Here is an 18147-nt window from a genome sequence, read left to right on the forward strand (position 1 = left end):
AGTCAGTCACGACGTGGAGTAATAAATGATGGTGTATTTCGGAAATCCATGTCTGTTTCTTAAGAGAATCGAATCTCTCATCTCGTCATCGCATAATTTATTTCGATAAGATCAAGGTTTGCATCTTCCCACGAAGCGAGGGTACAGCACGACGTCCCGGATGTGATGGCGACCCAACATCCAAGTCAGGAAGCGCTCAAACCCGAGACCGAAGCCTCCGTGGGGGCAGGTTCCGAATCGACGCTGATCGATATACCTTGAAGGAGGCGAATCAGGCTGTCAATGTGCTTCCAACAAGGAGGATGAAAGTGAAACTTCATGAGGAATAGGACTCCGTTCCCTGGCACCGCCGACTCACCAATCATAGTTAGCGGGGTCGATGTTTTCCCGTTTGAAGCCGGCCATTAGCTCGTCGATTTTCCAAATCCTCATCGATCCCCCGACGATTTCCCCTACTCCAGGCATGAGCACGTCGACGCTCTCGGTCACCCTGTTGTCTTCAACGTCTCGCTGTAGATGCAAAAACCTACGTCATCAACGATCCTATTCCAGCTCCGCGATCATCAGCAAAGAGCTCAACCCGAATGGGAGCGAGTATGAGTCTGCATCGAGAACGGGTCCAGTATCGTACCGGCATGTAGAAACTCTTGATTTCCGCGGGGAATCTGTTCAACATGATCGGCTCGTTGATTTGGTCGGTCATTTTCCTCTCTGGCATCTCGGGAATATCGTCGCCAAACTCAAACTGAGTGCCATCTTCCTTCATGATCGCATTCTGTCTACAGTACTCGATGGCTTCGGTGTACTTCATTCGTCTGAAAGGTTTCTTCGGTGGGACGAAGCTCGGGTTGATCTCCCGAATAATATCACCCGCTGGTGAGTCCATGGCGCGTTGCGACACGTCTACGATCATGTCTTCAATCCTACAAAAAAGAAATTCCGAGTTCCTTAGGATATCGGGAAACACGACCCGTCCTACGCTGATCGCTCAGACGGATAACTTCTCGGAAGTACCCATGTATAACTTCGAGACTACCGATTCGCGGGAGCCTTACCGGTCGAGCAGGTCGTCAAAAGAAATATTCACGAACTCGGCTTCGACGTGGGTGTACTCAGCGAGATGTCGTCGCGTTCTCGATTGCTCTGCCCGGTAGGATTGTGCGACGCAGAAGACATCACCTAGAACGAGGAATACATGCATAAATTTAAGGAAATTGAACGAATTATTCTTTGATTGATTGATTGATTCAGATGGCTCGGGAAATGTAGGCACACCTAACACAGGGAGCATGGTTTCGAGATAAAGCTGTGAGCTCTGGGTGAGGTAAGCTTCCTCGCCGAAATAATCGAATTTGAAAAGGGTCGACCCGCCCTCCACTTGGCATTGGATCATGGTGGGAGGAGTGACTTCGACGTAATATTTGCTGAAGAAGTGGTCGCGGAAACACTGCATGATGAACTGAAAGGGAGGGCATGAGTTCATTGAGCACATCCTCAAGATGTCTCGACTCGACCTAAATCGCATTGCGTGACGATGTCGAATCCGATATCATTCCCTCCGAGGACTCACCGAGCGTGCCCTCATGATCTTGCTGAGAGTTTCTCCTCGGAGGGCGAGATGTCTGTTGTCGAGCAGAACATCGACATGGCTCTCCTCGTTCAGAACATTATCCATGCCCCCCGCCGGTGAATCTCCGACCAACTCCCAGTAATCGGCGGTCAATTCGATACCTCCTGGCGCTGTCTTGCCCGCGAGGACATCCTTCACAACTCCCGTGATCAGTATCTTGAAGAGAAACACGCCTCCGTACGGATACTTTGCTCCATCGAATCACCGATTCCAACAGAACGTCGAGGAGCCGTCGCTCAATCGGATATCAATTGATCAATCATAGGTCCTACTTAAAATCCAGGAAATTCATGGTCGAGCAAAAATCGGGGAACATACCGTGCTCTCCGTCGTGAGTTTCAACGCGTCCAGAGTCAAGCAGAGCTTGTCGTTCATCACACATTGGAGGAAACCGGTACCGTCTCGAAGGACGATGAAGAACATCGCTTTGCTCTGTCGTCTCAGATGATGAATCCAACCGAAAACTCGAACTCTCCGGTCCTTATGTCCTTGGAGCTCTCGGATTTTAACTTGCTGAAATGATTCCAAATAATGAACATGAGCTGGAGCTAGTGACTCTGGATTCCGAGCCCCCTGCTCCCTGTTCCCTCCCCCTGGTGTCCCGGGGGCCCGAGAGCATCTCATGATGGGAGACGTCGCACGCTAGGAAATCTGGGTGGGGATCGAGAGCTCACCTTCGCCGCTGGTAATGATTTGTCTTCCTCGATGGTGATCTTCTTGGCTTCCTCGAAGTTCTTCTCGCGGCGTTCGGCGTCTTCAGCCTCACGTTTCTCCCTGTCAGCGTTCTTGAAACCTTCACGAGTCCAGGCTTTCTTGATTTTCTTCAGTTGGGCAGAACTGATAGGCTCGTACTTGACGTCATCCTTTTTTCCATCGACGAATATTGGAGGGAACGGCTCTTGCTTCGCGGATCGCATCGCCTGCAGAACCGTTTTGAAAGGGTTCTCCTGAGATCCTGGGGGGAGAAGCCTATTCAATGCGAAATATTTTGCTCCATCGAAATCGGAATGAAAAAAAAGGTTTGGTCATCTTGTCGATGCTGTGATCAACTCCAGAATGGAGCGGGAAGATTTTGATGGGGTTCGAGCAGCAAGAGTTCCGAATGATCATGGAGTGAATGAGATAGGATGCTCACTACGAAAAGAACATGAGTCAGATAGGAAGGATGGAAACTCAACGCGTGGTATTGTTTACGGCGTGTACGTCGACTACTGCGTCGCCGTCATCCCCATGACGTAGGGACATGCTCGAAACTTATCGAGATTCGCTCATCCGCGCTCAGCGCTGGAGCGCGATCTCATTCCTCTAATGAACTTGGGAAAAATTCGAATCGTTCCCTCCTGGTCTCGACAGACGCGAATTCTCCGTTACTTCTCGAGGATCCAAATCCTCGCCCTCTCCGGATCGAAGTCCTACCTATACCTCGAGACCCTCTGATAATTTGCACGAGAGGGGAAAGTCCAGATCGCGACTCGGGATGGACGTAACAGCGTTCAGCCGGCGGTCGACACCCGGCTGTTGCGTCAGCCGTGTTCCCGATCCGGCGCGGAATATCTGCTCACTGTGAGCGGGAACCTCTTCATAATCCGTGATCTTTAGGAGCGCAGATTCGAGAGCGAGAGATACAGACTCCGTGCCAACTACGGATATGGTTTCACTTATGGTCATGTTCCCGCGAGCGCTACCGGAGTCTAAATGGACGAATAGGTAGCCGGGGAGCAAATAATTCCCGCGCGGGTCGATGATTAAACGACAACATTGAAGACTTCCAGGCGAAACGGCATCCCTGATCTTAGTCTCACTCTTAGACGTCGTTCTCACCAATGGAATAAACGCTCACCATCGCCGGTTTCATCGTTGCCATTCTTCTCTGAAGTGTATATCGGCGCCGCGTCCCCGCTCATGTTGACAGCTGTTGAAAAGTTGGGAATCAGAAATGCGCACTCCTGAGCGATCTCCGTTGGCGGCTCGAGCCTCTGAAGATCTCCTCGGGTAACGTGTGTTCTGCGGGCTGCTTTTCTGCTAGCTTTTGGGGACCTCCTGCACTCACGACTCACGACTACCGGCTGCTGTTGTGGTTTGGTGGTGAGAGGAGAGTCCCCACGTTGCATCGGGTGTTACGATGAACGCATTCCTGTTATTCGTTCCACTTGGGTATGACTGTCAAAGTATTTGGTTCGACGCGTACGCTGGAGCTAGGGGAAGACAGGGGGGAAAATTGCAGTTGACGGCAAGGACTCCTTGAACTTGTGAATCAAGAATTTCCCGACGAAGCCTCTCCCTTCCAGATTCGATTTCCCTGTCCATCGAGGCCCCACATCGGTGTTCTGTGGGGGGAAATCAAATAGGAGCCATTCTTCGTCGATCCGTCGGCTAGGAACTCCGTTCATCTGACTTGAGTCGAAACGAGTGCTCGTAGGAAAGACTCGATCTTTCGCGGTATCCACAGTAAATCGGGATCTCGGTTCGCTCCAGCAAGTCTCCCGGGCCATTTCCACGCGCCGCTCTTTTGACGAAACGAGAGGGTGTCCTGTGTTGTTTGAGTGGTGCATGCTTGGGACTGGGTACGTGTGTCTCGGCTTCTCATTCAAGAGCACCGATCAATAAGCAGAGCAGCCTACGTTGATCGCCTGCTTGCCTGCTGCAGTACGTCCGTTCGAACAGAGTACTGACTGAGTGGACATCTAACAGTCCATCATGGTGGGGCGACTTCCGGCAATAGTGATCGACAACGGCACAGGGTTAGTTTCACGACTCTTTTCTCCCAGCCAGATTCCAACCCCGAGCTTCAGCCAATCCGCCGGTCAGGTTTCTCGTCGAAGTGACACATGCCCACCGAAGTTTCGAATCCCGGTTCCGACGTGACATTTCGCCAGTGATGATCAGTCGAGGGAGTTGGGAGTTTGAAACAGGGCCAGAGCCCCTCGAGTGTTTGTTAGGAGCTCACCTCTAAGGAGCGGCACCGGAGTCACTGAAGGCATGCCTCGATTTGGGAATTGGGCGGAGCTGTCATTCCATTGAGCGGGGTTATGAGAATGCCGCTTCCGAATGTATTCTTCTTCGAGACTCGCCTCATGTTCGAAATGATCTCTCTCGATATTCTGGAGACGTCCCGTCGGGAGCTTAGAAACCCTGAATTGTCAAAAGTTCGTTTTTTGTCAAGAAACTCGGACGATGGCTCAACACTGTTGTGACAGTTCACACCTCCGAGCCGAATAATGACAGTAAGCTCAGTGGTCCAAGGTGCCGACTAATGCAGAGTCAACATAGTGCTCGGAGAGTTCGAGTTACGCTTTGCCTCAGGCTCCGTCGGCCTCAAGTAGTACTGGATTCGTGGTCAGAGTGGCTGAACTCCATCAGACGGAGCAGCGTCTCGTACGATGACTAACAATAGGGTCGTATGGCAGGGATTAGTCACTGCGACAAGCATTCTATCGAGCCCTTTACAGCGAGAGTGTTCAATGCTTGATCTGAATGAAATCGACCAAGATCTGGACTCCGCGAGGTTATTTCTCGAAGGATTTGGGGTCAGTGAGGAATTCACTTCGGTCTGTCCCATCCGTTTTAATTTCGGAAGGACTTCGGCCGCGACAATTTTTTCCCCTCTTGCAGCCGAACTGATCGAACCAAGAATGGAATTGACTACAGCGATATTCGATCCTCTGTCATTGCTGATCATCAGTGCTCGGAATCGGTCCGACAGTTCGGTGGGGAGCTTCGAAGAGACGGAAGCTGGGATAAGGGAAGAGCTCGAGATTTGAGAAGCCGGCTTCCGCCACCTGGAGGAAGTCCAAACGGGGCATACATTTGTCGAGGACTCCATTCTCTCCATAAATTACCCAGCGTTCCAACAATATTCCCATCGATCACTCAGACGTCAGCTGTCTACAAGCGACTCAATAAGATCAAGAGTGTCGCCTATGAAGCATGTTGCCATATCGGAAGCTGGCTGCTCCATGACGGCACTCGGTACGCATCGCTGAATCGTCGGATAAACGAACGCCTTGTTCGTATTGAAGTGTTCACGCACGCCCAACTTCGAATCGAAGTTAAAGTTGAAGTCCACTCAATCGAAAAGTCCCGCTTTCACACTTGGGTGTCACACAGGCCTCATCGGGGCTGAGGTCGATGCGAAGCATCGAATCTTGCGGGATACCGGAGAAACTACCTTGGTCTCTGATATCGAAATGGTCAGATTACTCAGTTTCCGGGTCCGGTGCATCGAGCTTCGGAGCCCAAGAGGACGATAGCGAATCGAAAAAATTCGGCACCCTTCAGATACTCATTAAAGCATCGAAACGAGAATCGAGCCTGACTTTGTATTCCAGCTATACCAAACTTGGCTACGCTGGTAACAAGGAGCCTCAGTTCATCATTCCATCATGTGAGTGGTTTTCCCAGTCGCGATGATATTGTCCGGTCTCGTGCCGTCCCTCCTCTCATCTCTTCTAGAGAACAAGACGATCAATCAATCGATAAATTTCCCCAGCAATCGCCATCAGAGAAAATTCAAAAGTCGGAGACACAGCCACGCGGCGATTGACGCGAGGTGTCGAAGATCTAGATTTCTACATCGGAGACGAAGCAAATGAAGCCTCTGGCTATGCAGTCAAGTACCCCATCCGACACGGCATGGTCGAAGACTGGGATCTCATGGAAAAGTAAGTTCGCACCATCATCAGGGAGAATCACGCATCGCAACCCACGATCGGTTAGGACAAGCTCTCGATTGCTGCTCTCGATTCGAGATTCTTAATCCCGCCGATTCGCAGGTTCTGGGAGCAAAGTATATTCAAGTACCTCCGAGCAGAACCAGAAGATCACCACTTTTTGCTGACCGAACCGCCGCTGAACACGCCAGAAAACCGGGAATACATGGCAGAGATCATGTTCGAGACATTCAATGTACCTGGCCTCTATATCGCCGTGCAGGCGGTTCTAGCTCTGGCGGCGAGTTGGAACAGCAAACAAGGCAAACGAGTGATGACCGGCATGGTGATCGACAGCGGCGATGGAGTTACTCATTGCATCCCGGTGGCCGACGGTTACGTTGTCGGCAGCTGTATCAAACATATTCCGATCGCGGGACGGAACATCACCTACTTTATCCAGAGTCTCCTCCGAGAACGAGAGACGGGCATACCACCCGAACAATCGCTCGAAACTGCCAAAGTGAGTCTCGCTCCCACGATCTTGATAGACGCCATGATGCATAAGAATTGAGGTGATCATGTTGAAGATTACACGTGAAGTTCTATTACTCACTTGCGAAGCGAGCGATCACTCGTGCTGATAACGCTGAGAGTCGGGTACTCATCCCATCCCCCTTCCAGGCTATCAAAGAGAGGTATTGCTACATATGCCCCGACATCGCGAGAGAATTCGCGAAATACGACAAGGAGCCCGATAAGTGGTTCTTGCAATATCAGAGTACCAACCACGTTACGAAACAGCCATTCGGCGTCGATGTCGGCTACGAACGCTTCCTGGGTCCCGAGATCTTCTTCCATCCCGAGTTCGCGAATCCCGATTTCACCACTCCGATCTCGGAAATCGTAGACACTTGCATACAGTCGTGTCCGATCGACGTCCGGCGACCCTTGTATAACGTAGGTCTCGGGGATGCCGGATTCTGTGCTCTAGACTCACCTCTCTCGCCCTCGAGATTTGAGCTCTCTGAAGCATTCTGGCATATCGCAGGCGCTTCGGGGAGTCTCCTCTGTGATCCCGATACGGAGTGAGAGTATATTCAGAGTATATCAGAAATCGTTTCATTGCAGAATATCGTTCTGTCCGGTGGGTCAACAATGTTCCGCGACTTCGGACGACGGCTCCAGAGAGACGTGAAGCGCGTGGTCGACGCGAGGCTGAAGCAGTCGGTCAAGTTGAGCGGCGGACGAATCACTCCTAAACCCATCGATGTCACTGTTGTATCTCATCACATGCAAAGATATGCCGTCTGGTTCGGAGGCTCCATGTTGGCTTCTATGGTGAGTGTCTCGCTCAGAAAGTAAGAGGCATAAAGAGGATTTCATCGCTCCACAATGGAGATTCCCACGCGGTAGAGCAAACGATCGGCTCGATATCTGAGGAAAATTCTGAATTTCAGCCCGAATTTTACACGGTGTGCCACACGAAAGCCCAATACGAGGAGTGTGGACCTAGCATATGTCGTCACAACGCGGTCTTCACAGCCATGTCATAGAATAGTGGACAACATTCTTCGCTCTATCAATTCTAGTGAATCGTTAGCAATCTTTAGATGGACTTCTTGCGTTGAACACACTTTCAAGGTCACCTTGAATTTCGTACCCATATGCACGTCATTAAACGATTGCTCAAACCTTTCCAATCTTCCCTCTCACCCAGACTGAAAGCTACTTACTACGATAATATAACAGAGACAGATGGAGAGAGCTGCCATTAGAGTCAGGTTGGGCGACCCATCATCAAGCAGCTGGTGGCGTTCGAAATCGTTCGAGAATCCGGCGAATCTATGGAGGGAAACTCGCTCTGCGACATGCAGCGGGTATGTGCCGCCAACTGGATCCGAACATTCCAAGGTCATTCCGAGGCTCCTCTTCTCCTTCACACGCACTGAGCGTTACATCGGAACCCATTCAGCTCTTCGCGAAGCTTCTTCAATCCCAAATTTCTCACTTCCACACTTCATTCACACCCCATCCGTCGGTCCCGCCTGATTGAATGTGGCATCAATCGGGTCTATCTGCCATTGTGTGGTCATTATTCGAGGGATACGAGGAATGTGAAAGTCTTTAGTCGACTGTAAAAACAACTTTTTGAAACAATGTAGTGATATTGAAAGTATGCTGCCACCGAAGCAGACGGATGAGCGTTCGAATACCCATTCAGCGTTTCTTGAGAAAATGAGCTATGCGTAAAGAGACCAGCTCGGCCTGCTACGAGCTTCGAATCGAAGGACTTCTTCTCGGATGAATCCTTCTGCTATTGGATTGAATGTTCTGGCTCCGGAGCGGATATGGTCGCAAAAACCCTACGACGACTCGCCGTACTCCGGTGCATAGTACAATGATTGACGAAACGGAACAGAAGCAAATGTGCTTGACTAAGGAATGCATAGTTGAATGAGATCCTCGGAATTATGAATAAAAGAAAACAATGTCGAATCGGTGTGTTTTAGTTTTAATAAGTTGATTCGATGAGCTTGTAGGCCTCCTTGTATAATTTTCTGCTCAAGCACCACTCCGACGAGAGTGTCCTGGAGCCTGAATCGGTGTTTCTCGTGGCGTGTGCGACGGTGACGGAGCGAATGAGTCCCCATCCTCGATAGGGAAGGGAATGAGTCCCTATCCGGAATCTATCTATCTTGACAGAACGCATACATGGATATGAAGTCGTGCGGGATCAGTTTACAGTCAATGTGATGAGAAGTCGTCCATATGGTCCTGATTCACGGTCAATCGCGAACGAGTCTACCGAGCAAAAATTTATCCATCATCCTATACGCGTTCTTCGAATGTCCGGCACCGATGAAAGCAAAGGTCGCATCATGGCCGAGGTGCTCCCAGAGAATTTCGGATCCTCCCGGATGCTGCATCAAAGAGAAAAAAATTCGGTGCGGTCAGCATGGCGGAGCTCCGCGACGAGAACGAATGCATCGGCTCCAACAAGTTATTTAGACAGTGGCTTTGAATCTAGATTCCGTTGCGGCACTCACTTTCTGCATAAAGTCGGTGATATCGTAAACTAATTCATTCACTATGACCCAGCAGTCTTGGGGGGTCCCATGGAGTCGGACTTCTTGCTCGGTGATCTCGGGGAGCGCGGCCAGAGAATTGAGATCGTCGGCTTGGCTCTTGAAGGAGGCGACAGCATATAATCGGTCGAGCACGCTGAAAGCACTGTCCCCGATCAGTTCCGATCAGTGGACTCCGGAAGAATTGCGGGCTGAGCTCCCCTCCTCTTGAATGAGAATCACTTCGACGAGCGTTCTACGAGGAGGAGGTCTCGCTTCTTCAGAGGCTCTTCTCAGCAAAAGCAATGTACAAGGCTCGCCTAGCCCTTGAATCCAAAGATTAGCGGAATTTCAAAATTGAATGGGAAAAAACCAACCTTATTTTCCTTTTTGGAGGGTCTAGGGGCGCCTCACCCGACGGGCCTTTTCCGCTTTCGGCTACTAAATCCTTCATAGTCTGTCGCACTCGATCCCGCACCGAGCCTACTTTGAATAGTTGCTTCGCTTCCGAACCCTCGGTCAAGCGGTTTTGAGCAGGATTCAATTCTGGTATTCCTCGTCTCTAGGCGAGAAGGTTAGACCGTCTGTCATTTACAACGACATCGTATAATAGATTGCGGACGATTGACTAGTCTGGGATCCCCGAGATGACACTAGAAGAGAACTTTACTGTCATTACCTCAGGCGTATTCCTAAGGTCATCTCGCATGCCATTGAACAGGATCGAAAGTGAGAGCGCTCGCCTCTCGAAGGCTCCGAGAGCTCCGTAGGTGTGACGGATAATTTTTTTTATCTCGCACGATTAATCAGGGTGCGATTATTATTGATGCAGAGGTGGAGCAGCTCCGATTTTTATGACTGCAAGACCAAAATCTCTTCTTTCGGTCGAAAGTGAGACTGTTGGAAAGGGAACGTTTTAAATGTTCGTTACTCAAACGTGAAGACCGATTGAAACCGCGTCTCTCATTGCTCGACTTGGCTAGTCCCTCGTTCGAAGGCTTCCGCCCCACAGATATTTCTCGAAAATCGGTATGAACAGATCAACAGAGCGTGGAGAATCGTTGTGCTTCCCCACTGCGGAGCCCATGACGATCTCCGAGCCGTTCTTGAATATTCCAGAGCGTATCTTATCGTCTGGGACCGACCATTATTCAAAGCTTCGTCGAAATATTCGAGCTTGGGTCTGAAATTTTGAAGGTCTCGTCTTTAACGACTCGAGAGACGTCCGCGAGGGTCCTCAACGATATCTCGAACAGACTTGACTGTCGTCGATCAGCCACAATTGGCAGCCTTGTAGGATAAGCATGCATGAAAACAAACGTCTCGGGCGCAAGCTAATTCCTCGAGTGGATGCGAGCGTGAATTTTCTCGAAGCTTATTATAGAGAGCTCGAGGAGCTTCTCCGTCGCGAGCTATTGTGTCGAAGCGGTGAATCGTAAGGATGTCGCACCGCTCTGGGATTCTGTACCCCATTCGCTACATTATTTGGTGAAAAGTGGAGGAATGGGATTCGCGCGAGCTTACCTCTGAGAACTTGCGAGAATCACTGGCTTTGCTCGGAGAGAATCCTGCCAACTTCGATGCAGGTTTTCGCGCTGAGACGAATGTAGATGGTGCCAGGTTTTCGTGCCGCGTATCTCACTGCTATCGAAACTTAGATACCTTTCCCTATCGAGCCAAATCGCTTCCGCGTCGAGATCTGTTGGTCCATCACGGCTCCAGTCGGAGGAATCGCAGCCCGGTGTCTGAAAATCGTCGGATTCCTCCGGGGATCGGCGCGTTCGGCTGATATCGACTCGAATCTTGGCGTTGGATCACGCGGTACCTCGATAGCCTCGCTTTCCCGGGCCCTAGAGGATCGAATTTCTGCAAGGGAGCGAGCCTTCGAGATAACCTCCTCGATAGCTTCTGGAGAATTTCGTCCTCGAAGTCTTCCCCAATAAAGCAGCGATCAATCAGCGTAAGGGATTGATTGGACAAAAGTAGCATTCCGCCTCGTCTGATTTGCTATCAGGCTCTGAGTATCCCATGAGTGAAATACTCATCGAAGAGATTCATGAACTTTGTACGATCCACGGAAATCACCGAATCACCCCGTTCAGCCCTCTCTCGAGTAAGACGTATCCAAACGATTCCGTTAAGATTTGGTATTGGAGAAATCTGAACTAATCAGTGGCGTATTATGGCAATCCAGCACCCGGAGCGGAACCGAGTTGATAAATTCAGGTTCACGAATTCATATAAGTGGGCCCCGGCTCTGCTGTATGGGAACGTTTTCTCTGCTGATCTTCTCAGAATGTTGTTGACTCGCTTAGCGGTAGAGCGAGGGATGTCATCTAGACTCTAGAGAGGCTGCTCTCTGTAAAATCCAAAGCCACCTTAGAGTTCCCTTTTTGAGTAGGGAATTTAATTCCCGCGACAGGTTCTGCTGTTGGTCGATGTTCTCGTCCCGTGCTCGTGTGCACTCCCAATAAGAGAGGAGAGAGGCTCTCCGAACTGATTGAAGTTCAACGACTGTATCGCCTGCTTCCTCCCCTTTGAACGGATGCCTCAGGATCCTCAGGCCCGCCTTGCACGTAGATTCAGATTTCTCCAACTTGGAAACCTTTGAAGCGGGAAGAGTCTGAAACTGTTTCCTTCCGTGAGCCGCGCCACGGCGCGATTTATTACAAAGTTTGCTGTTTCCGTCTTTTAGGCGACTCGTCCGAGTTTTAAGATGAGGCTTGAAAGTTGCGTTGCAAGAAGTCCGTGATGATTATATCGCGAAAGCTTCACCTCTCTGAGAGACAAAGGCAGTAGTTGTCAGTGTTAGCTACCGGAAGTCCTGAACGGGTGAGTAATTGAGTTGCTTGTCATAGCGGAATCTCCGCATAGAAAAACTGCCGAAATCTCGCCCAGCTGACTGTTGTGAGGTGAACAGCAAGTCCGGACATGGGCTTTGCGTATTCCTCGAAACCTTCTTGCTCCGGTAATTTTCCATCCCATCCTTGGACGCTCGGTGCTTTGGCTTGACGAAAATGTCATCGAAGCAATGGTGCTCGAAATAAGCGTCCGGTACTCACAGAAACTCGTCGTTCGAGCAGCGTCAAGCTGTTCGGAATCAATCCTTGGTGCGAGTCCTGACATGTGTACAATCCCGAGAATCATAAGGATCTCGGGAAGGCATGATGTATAGACCATTCAAGAAGAAGCGCCATTTCATTATCTGAGAGCCCACAGGGGGGCTCTGAAACCTCGCGCTTCAATAAGCCCGCCCAAGAGCGCCTCTTCAGTGCTGGTATATTGATAATTTCTTCGCTGAGTACTCTCAGGTCCTGAACCGACACGTATTCTACATTCATCCGTTGATCCTATCCAGGTATCCTCGGAGGAAGCATGAACTCATTCGGAGTTTCGGAATTCGCTGGGCGCGTCGGAGAATTAGTGAAGAAAACGCTGACTGGTGATGACCCTCGGAAGGATTCGCCATCCCCACCAGGTATGAGATTCGCCCTCTGACACCCAGGCTCATACCTAGAAATCGTTCACCCCTGTCAATATTCCCCTGCTCAAATTCCATACTACGATCGACGAGACTCTGATAACAGGGAGCCCCTTATTTAATTACAGCTGTCCGACCTCGGAGTCTTTCGATCATAAATGAACAATATTTCGCTGGATTGGACTCGACGTTCTCTTCGATGAGTTCCGCATCAGAACTCGAGTTGGCGATAGATAAATGTAAACAGATGATACTGGAGTCGGAGGAGAAATCCGACAGGAGATACAATCTCATACGGAAACTGGTGGAGTTACGATGGAACCTACAGGAGATCAGAGTAAGATACGCGGTATCGAAGGAATCTTGGAGGAGTTGCCGGAGGAGTACAATGCTCCCTATCTCATGACAATCATTATTTCCTTCAATAGAACGGGCCGCAGACTCCTATCCTAGAACAATCCTTTACCGTGATGGGCCACGTTTTCGTGTCGGGGAAACTAGATGAGACTGATTCGTATTGTGAAAAATGCTGCACAAGGATTTGGGATTTCGTCAATATGGGACTCAATCAATACTACACCTGTGATAGTGAGTAGCACGTTGGCCATCGCGGAAACGGGTCTCGACCCTGATTCACGTACATGGATTCCACTACGATCCTCATCCGCTCCTTCGTTGAGAGATAGGCAGCCAGTTTCATCATCATTGAATTCAAAATTTTCCAGAGTGTCGATATAAATGCCACCAGAAGTGCCTCAACTCGATAACAAGGAGCTGTGCATACCTGAAATCACACGATTACGAGTTTGAAATCTGCCCGGAAATGGGACTCTCAGTGCAACAATTTAAATGTTTCGAATGCCGATCCCCTCTCTTCTCCCCGGGTTTGAAACTTTTGCCGCAAATGGAGGCGGCCAGGCGGTTGTGCGACTCCTGCGGGCGATGGTTCTGCTCGTACTGCCATTGGAACACGGAGATGGTGATTCCGGCGAGGGTGATCCACAACTGGGACTTCGTACCAAGAAAGGTATTCCCTCGATGTGATGACTATCTCGACACCTGGATGGATTTTTCTGTCGACAGGACTTCTGAGCGACCTTTCTCCCATCCTCTGTCTGGTCGCGGAGTTTCTCGACATGATACTGATTCCGGCTTTTTGGTAGGTATGTCGTGGATGCGTCCAGTTCTTACGCCTCATGCTCAAGCGACCGGTGCTCGACGTGGAGAAACTGAACCCGTACCTGTTTACGCACGTTGAAGAGCTCCCAGCTGTGAAGGTAGAACACTGAATTTCGATTGAGTTCCGATGATAAATTTTGTTCAAGGACCTCTCGGGTCGGGTCCGGGGAAGTTTTCGATTTTTTTTTCCAATTTGAGACGCTACTGGGAAAACTCAATAGTTCCTCAACTCTCCCAGATCCTGCGGGAAGATCTACAACAAATGAAGCAGTACCTAACGAGCTGCCACATCGCCCGATCGAAGAAGCTCCTGTGGCTGCTGAACAAACGGCATCATTTCGTCGAAAACTCACAGATTTACTCGATGCAAGACCTCCAGGACCTCGAGGCGGGAACCCTCATCCGATATCTCCAGCAAGTGGCGAAAGTCTACGAGGCTCACATCACAAAAGAGTGTGAGGTAAGTCGCCGGGTGGATCCGGCGGGGACCTTCTTTCCCGATTCGAGGCATCCAAACGAACGATGGTAACAGCCCGTCGTGTATTGCAGAGCTGCATGGGGAAAGGATATCATTGTGAGTTGTGTTCGTCGAAGGAACTTATTTTCCCTCTGAGCAGAGAGCTGACCTCGCGATGTCCGGACTGTCTGGCAGTCTATCACAGGGAATGCTACCGCAACCGCAAAGCGTTCTGTCCACGCTGCGATAGAATGGCTCAGAGATCATCATCACCGTGAGCGTGACATAACCGTGAAGGAATGATCACATGCTGGAGAATCGGTGCGCAATCGTGGGGGTCCACACCGAGAGTTGCGAGTCGTCCCCAGAATAGCGACGGAGGGTTCTCTCGGAATCAGAGAAATTCTGAAGATCTTCCTCATCGAGAGGAAAATGTACCAAGTGAAGTACGGTCCGTAATCCTCGCCGGGTACGTCGCCGGGATACCACCTTGCGAACTTTGCCGCCGTCGGAAGGGCGGTTTTGATCGATTGGGATTCCTGGAATTTCTGGAGAGAAAGCTTTAAGAAGGCGATGTGATTTTGTAAAAACATGTTGAAGTAAAGGCGTCCCGCAGCATATCCCCCGCAGTCCTTGATTGGAAACGATGCCAAATCGCGATTAATGTTAAACGTACCGAGATAGTGCCGGGACGGGTGCTTTGTTGTTCTGAATGCTTGTAAGATGGAATAAATTCCCAACGTTTCCAACTGTGTATATTGCTGACTGAATTTTCATTTGTTTATCGCGATCGTGGGGCGGAGTTCGATGGTGGATCGAATCCCCTGAGACCGCAAACTCCTTCTCTCCAAAGAATATTCAGGGCGTCCTTGAAGTAATGACGTCGGAGTACGCCCCCAAGATTCTCGGGACTGCAGAGACCATCGCGAAAGAATTTATTTTCTGATCAGACCAGCTCGGCGTATCTCTCAGCTGATCCAGACTCGCAACGACCACATGCAGCTGCCGAGCGCCCCGTGAGACCCTGCGTCTTGAGGAATTTCGCGGAAGAGTTTTTTTAGCAGCGACGCTCTCTCCACTCCGACGCAAAGATTCATTCGCGACGGATAGCACATGGATTCGGACATAGCCTTGAGCTACTCCGTTACAACTCTGACATTGTTGTTCCTCATAATCGGTCTAGTGCTGAATGCGGTCGCCTTGGTGGTGTTTTATGATGTGCCTAAGTTGCTGAGATCAACCATCAACACTCTGGTCAGGAACCTTTTCGTGGTTCATTTATGGACCGTGTTAGTTTTAGGGCCACTGGTTTCGTTCGATTGTCAGGCTCATACACGTGAGTTTCCTCAGCTCAGGGAGCACAACAATGGGGACCGACAGAATGCCCCAGAGAAGGCTCGACTTACGCTCTGGTTGAATTATTCGAGGGAAATTTACAGAGCAAAGGCTTGGAAGGAACAACTTCTCTGCTTTTGAGACGTATCCGTCCACTTGTTCTCTCTTCTGTACTTCGGTGCGCTTCCTGCGAGAGTTCTTCACGACCAGCGTCTCCGCCATCCTGTGGATCATGGTGCTCGATCGCACCATGACGATCGTTCTTCCGAAGAGTCCGAGTACCCTGTACTTAAAACGGTGAGTTTCATTCCCGAGCCGAGTTTCACTGCAGGATAATGATATCAATATGGATGGATCGACGCGGTTGAGCACCGGGAGACTCCTCGCATTTTTCCTTTCAAAGAAACCCGACCCTGTGCACGCTCGTGGCGTGCCTGTTGGCGGCTGTGGGTCAAGCTCACAGCTTCTTCGGTCTTTTTTTCGAGGAGGGATCGCGAGTGTGTGAGGTGGCGCTCCACCAGACGTTATGGAGGTAAAATTCGACAATCCCCGCGGAGATTGGTTCCGGATTTATGTATAGAGACTTCGTACCGATTTTGATGATTCACCTCCCCAGTTACCTTCCGGAGTCATTCTTCTTGACCCAAGTCAGTGCTCTCGTCCTTGTGTCTTTGATTCTTTTGATCAAACTGCGGTCAGCACCTCCGAAGTACGCCACGGGCTCCATGAAACGCATTGTGCTTCTCGTTGTGATTCTGATCGCTTCCTACATCATGTGCACGACGCCGCAGAAGGTGAGCGTAGTCTGGTTTCCGAGAGACAGTCAAAGAGGGAAGATCCTCCGATCTTGAGCCAGATCGATGGGTCGATAGCGTTCTCAGATTCTCCGGGAACCTCTCCAGATGTCACGATTCCTCCGCGACAGCGCCGTGCAACCCAAAATTTTGGAAACTATGAGCTTGATGTCGATTTTCGCCCATCCGTTGATCTACTACATGATCAGCGTAAACTTTCGTAAAGCGTTGAGGTAAGTGAACGTGGGAGCCGTAGCTGATATCTGTGGATTCGATGGATATTCAGCCGCGTCGATTAGCAAAATTTCCCGGTGTCTATGATTTCCTTTTTATAATGCAGACGAAGCATTCGTCGAAGGGCTTCTGCGCTCACCAGTCGGCACGCTTCACGCAGCCCTGAAAACGTGAACGCGGCTCTCAGCGTGACAGCTTTCTCTATAACATCGGAAACGACTGCGCGACAATCGAGCTCCAACACCCACAGGGGGGTCGCATGTGCTTGTGAGAAGTGAAAGGCACCATGCATTCTAGCCGTGCTGCGAGCCTAGACATCGACCATCGCCCGAAGACTGCGGGAGCTCTCGAACTTGGACGAATTTCCTCCCGTGAAGATCAGCTCTCGTCCCAAGAAGGGGAATCTTCTTACGACCTCCACATGCAATTTTCCAATCGATCAGCCTCTAAGAAGCTCATCTTCAACATCAGCAAAATCTTCAAATTCTCAGTACTGACAACATTTTCATTCGAAATATACGTATTACACTTCAGAGCATGGAGCTCGACGACCAGGAGACGCGGAAACTCGCATGAATAGCAAAACATACAAAAGTGAAAACCTCAATGCTAATGGTCCAAGTAGTTTCATGAGCTCTTCCCTCCAATCGATCGGGGAAAATCCCGAGTGAGATCACATAATTACAGAAAGCTTCTGATATGAGGTTTGATAACATCCCGCACGTACACTCTCATATAATCCCTGAATAGGACCTTGATCGCTGCTATCGTCTGAGCTCTCGACGGCATCCAGAATTGCCATTTCCATGGTACGCCTTCGCACTCAGACTCCGGCAAGGGCTGCAACTGTGAGCGAGAGACATGCATATGGCGCTCACTTGGTAGCCGAGCGAATCCCGCCCTCCTACGAGATGCAGTCATGAAGAAAGTCTCGGAGCTCACGTGAAGACTCAGGAATGTCAGCTTGGCTCCCGGGGACGTTGGGAGCTCCACTCTCAACAGAAGTGTCACTGGCGCATTGAACCAGCAATCGAACCCATCGTATTTGAGCCATCTTTTGTATCCTCCGTGTAAGAGCGTGTATCTCAAGTAAATCAAGCATGAAGCCTTCAACCCGTTCCCTGTGTGGCGAAAATCTCGTTCATACGAATCCAGGGATTATTCGCTCTCAGAAAGACCTTGTGAACAGCTGACGAGATCTCACCGTGGAAGACACGAGTTGAATTCGGTTCTAATTCCAAAACACTGGCTCTATCCATCTTCAGACGCACATTATATACGCTGTAGATGTCATACAATCGGCTTTCGAGCTCGCTATTC

At 50.1% G+C, this 18147-nt stretch overlaps 4 protein-coding genes across 4 annotated transcripts; 2 read left to right on the forward strand and 2 right to left on the reverse strand.

Moving 5' to 3' along the window:
* Positions 1–88: 88 nt before the first annotated feature.
* On the reverse strand, positions 89–3698 carry AsnRS (asparagine--tRNA ligase). Its single transcript, XM_003742500.2, has 9 exons — positions 3471–3698; positions 2305–2585; positions 1949–2143; positions 1571–1786; positions 1276–1459; positions 1056–1179; positions 632–923; positions 359–510; positions 89–256 (listed from the first exon to the last, which is right to left on the reverse strand). Exons 1-9 carry the CDS (start codon positions 3532–3534, stop codon positions 112–114), a joined length of 1653 nt encoding a protein of 550 aa, XP_003742548.1. The 5' UTR covers positions 3535–3698; the 3' UTR covers positions 89–111.
* Positions 3699–4198: 500 nt separating this feature from the next.
* On the forward strand, positions 4199–8766 carry Arp3 (Actin-related protein 3). The gene is made up of 7 exons (XM_003742501.2): positions 4199–4371; positions 5959–6014; positions 6120–6291; positions 6403–6802; positions 6964–7239; positions 7411–7620; positions 7740–8766. Exons 1-7 carry the CDS (start codon positions 4328–4330, stop codon positions 7833–7835), a joined length of 1254 nt encoding a protein of 417 aa, XP_003742549.1. The 5' UTR covers positions 4199–4327; the 3' UTR covers positions 7836–8766.
* An 18-nt stretch (positions 8767–8784) lies between these two features.
* Positions 8785–9864, reverse strand: LOC100904899 (cytochrome B5-like protein). Its single transcript, XM_003742502.2, has 3 exons — positions 9725–9864; positions 9330–9504; positions 8785–9203 (listed from the first exon to the last, which is right to left on the reverse strand). The coding sequence occupies exons 1-3, from the start codon at positions 9799–9801 to the stop codon at positions 9069–9071; spliced, it is 387 nt and encodes a 128-aa protein (XP_003742550.1). The 5' UTR covers positions 9802–9864; the 3' UTR covers positions 8785–9068.
* A 2209-nt stretch (positions 9865–12073) lies between these two features.
* LOC100906698 (differentially expressed in FDCP 8 homolog) lies at positions 12074–14908 on the forward strand. Its single transcript, XM_029111226.1, has 8 exons — positions 12074–12179; positions 12706–12825; positions 12939–13165; positions 13257–13416; positions 13554–13855; positions 13992–14105; positions 14246–14467; positions 14557–14908. The coding sequence occupies exons 2-8, from the start codon at positions 12723–12725 to the stop codon at positions 14740–14742; spliced, it is 1314 nt and encodes a 437-aa protein (XP_028967059.1). The 5' UTR covers positions 12074–12179; positions 12706–12722; the 3' UTR covers positions 14743–14908.
* Positions 14909–18147: the final 3239 nt, after the last annotated feature.

The sequence above is a fragment of the Galendromus occidentalis genome, unplaced genomic scaffold (genome assembly GCF_000255335.2).
Source record: "Galendromus occidentalis unplaced genomic scaffold, Mocc_1.1 scf7180000077419, whole genome shotgun sequence".
Lineage (NCBI taxonomy): Eukaryota > Metazoa > Arthropoda > Arachnida > Mesostigmata > Phytoseiidae > Galendromus > Galendromus occidentalis.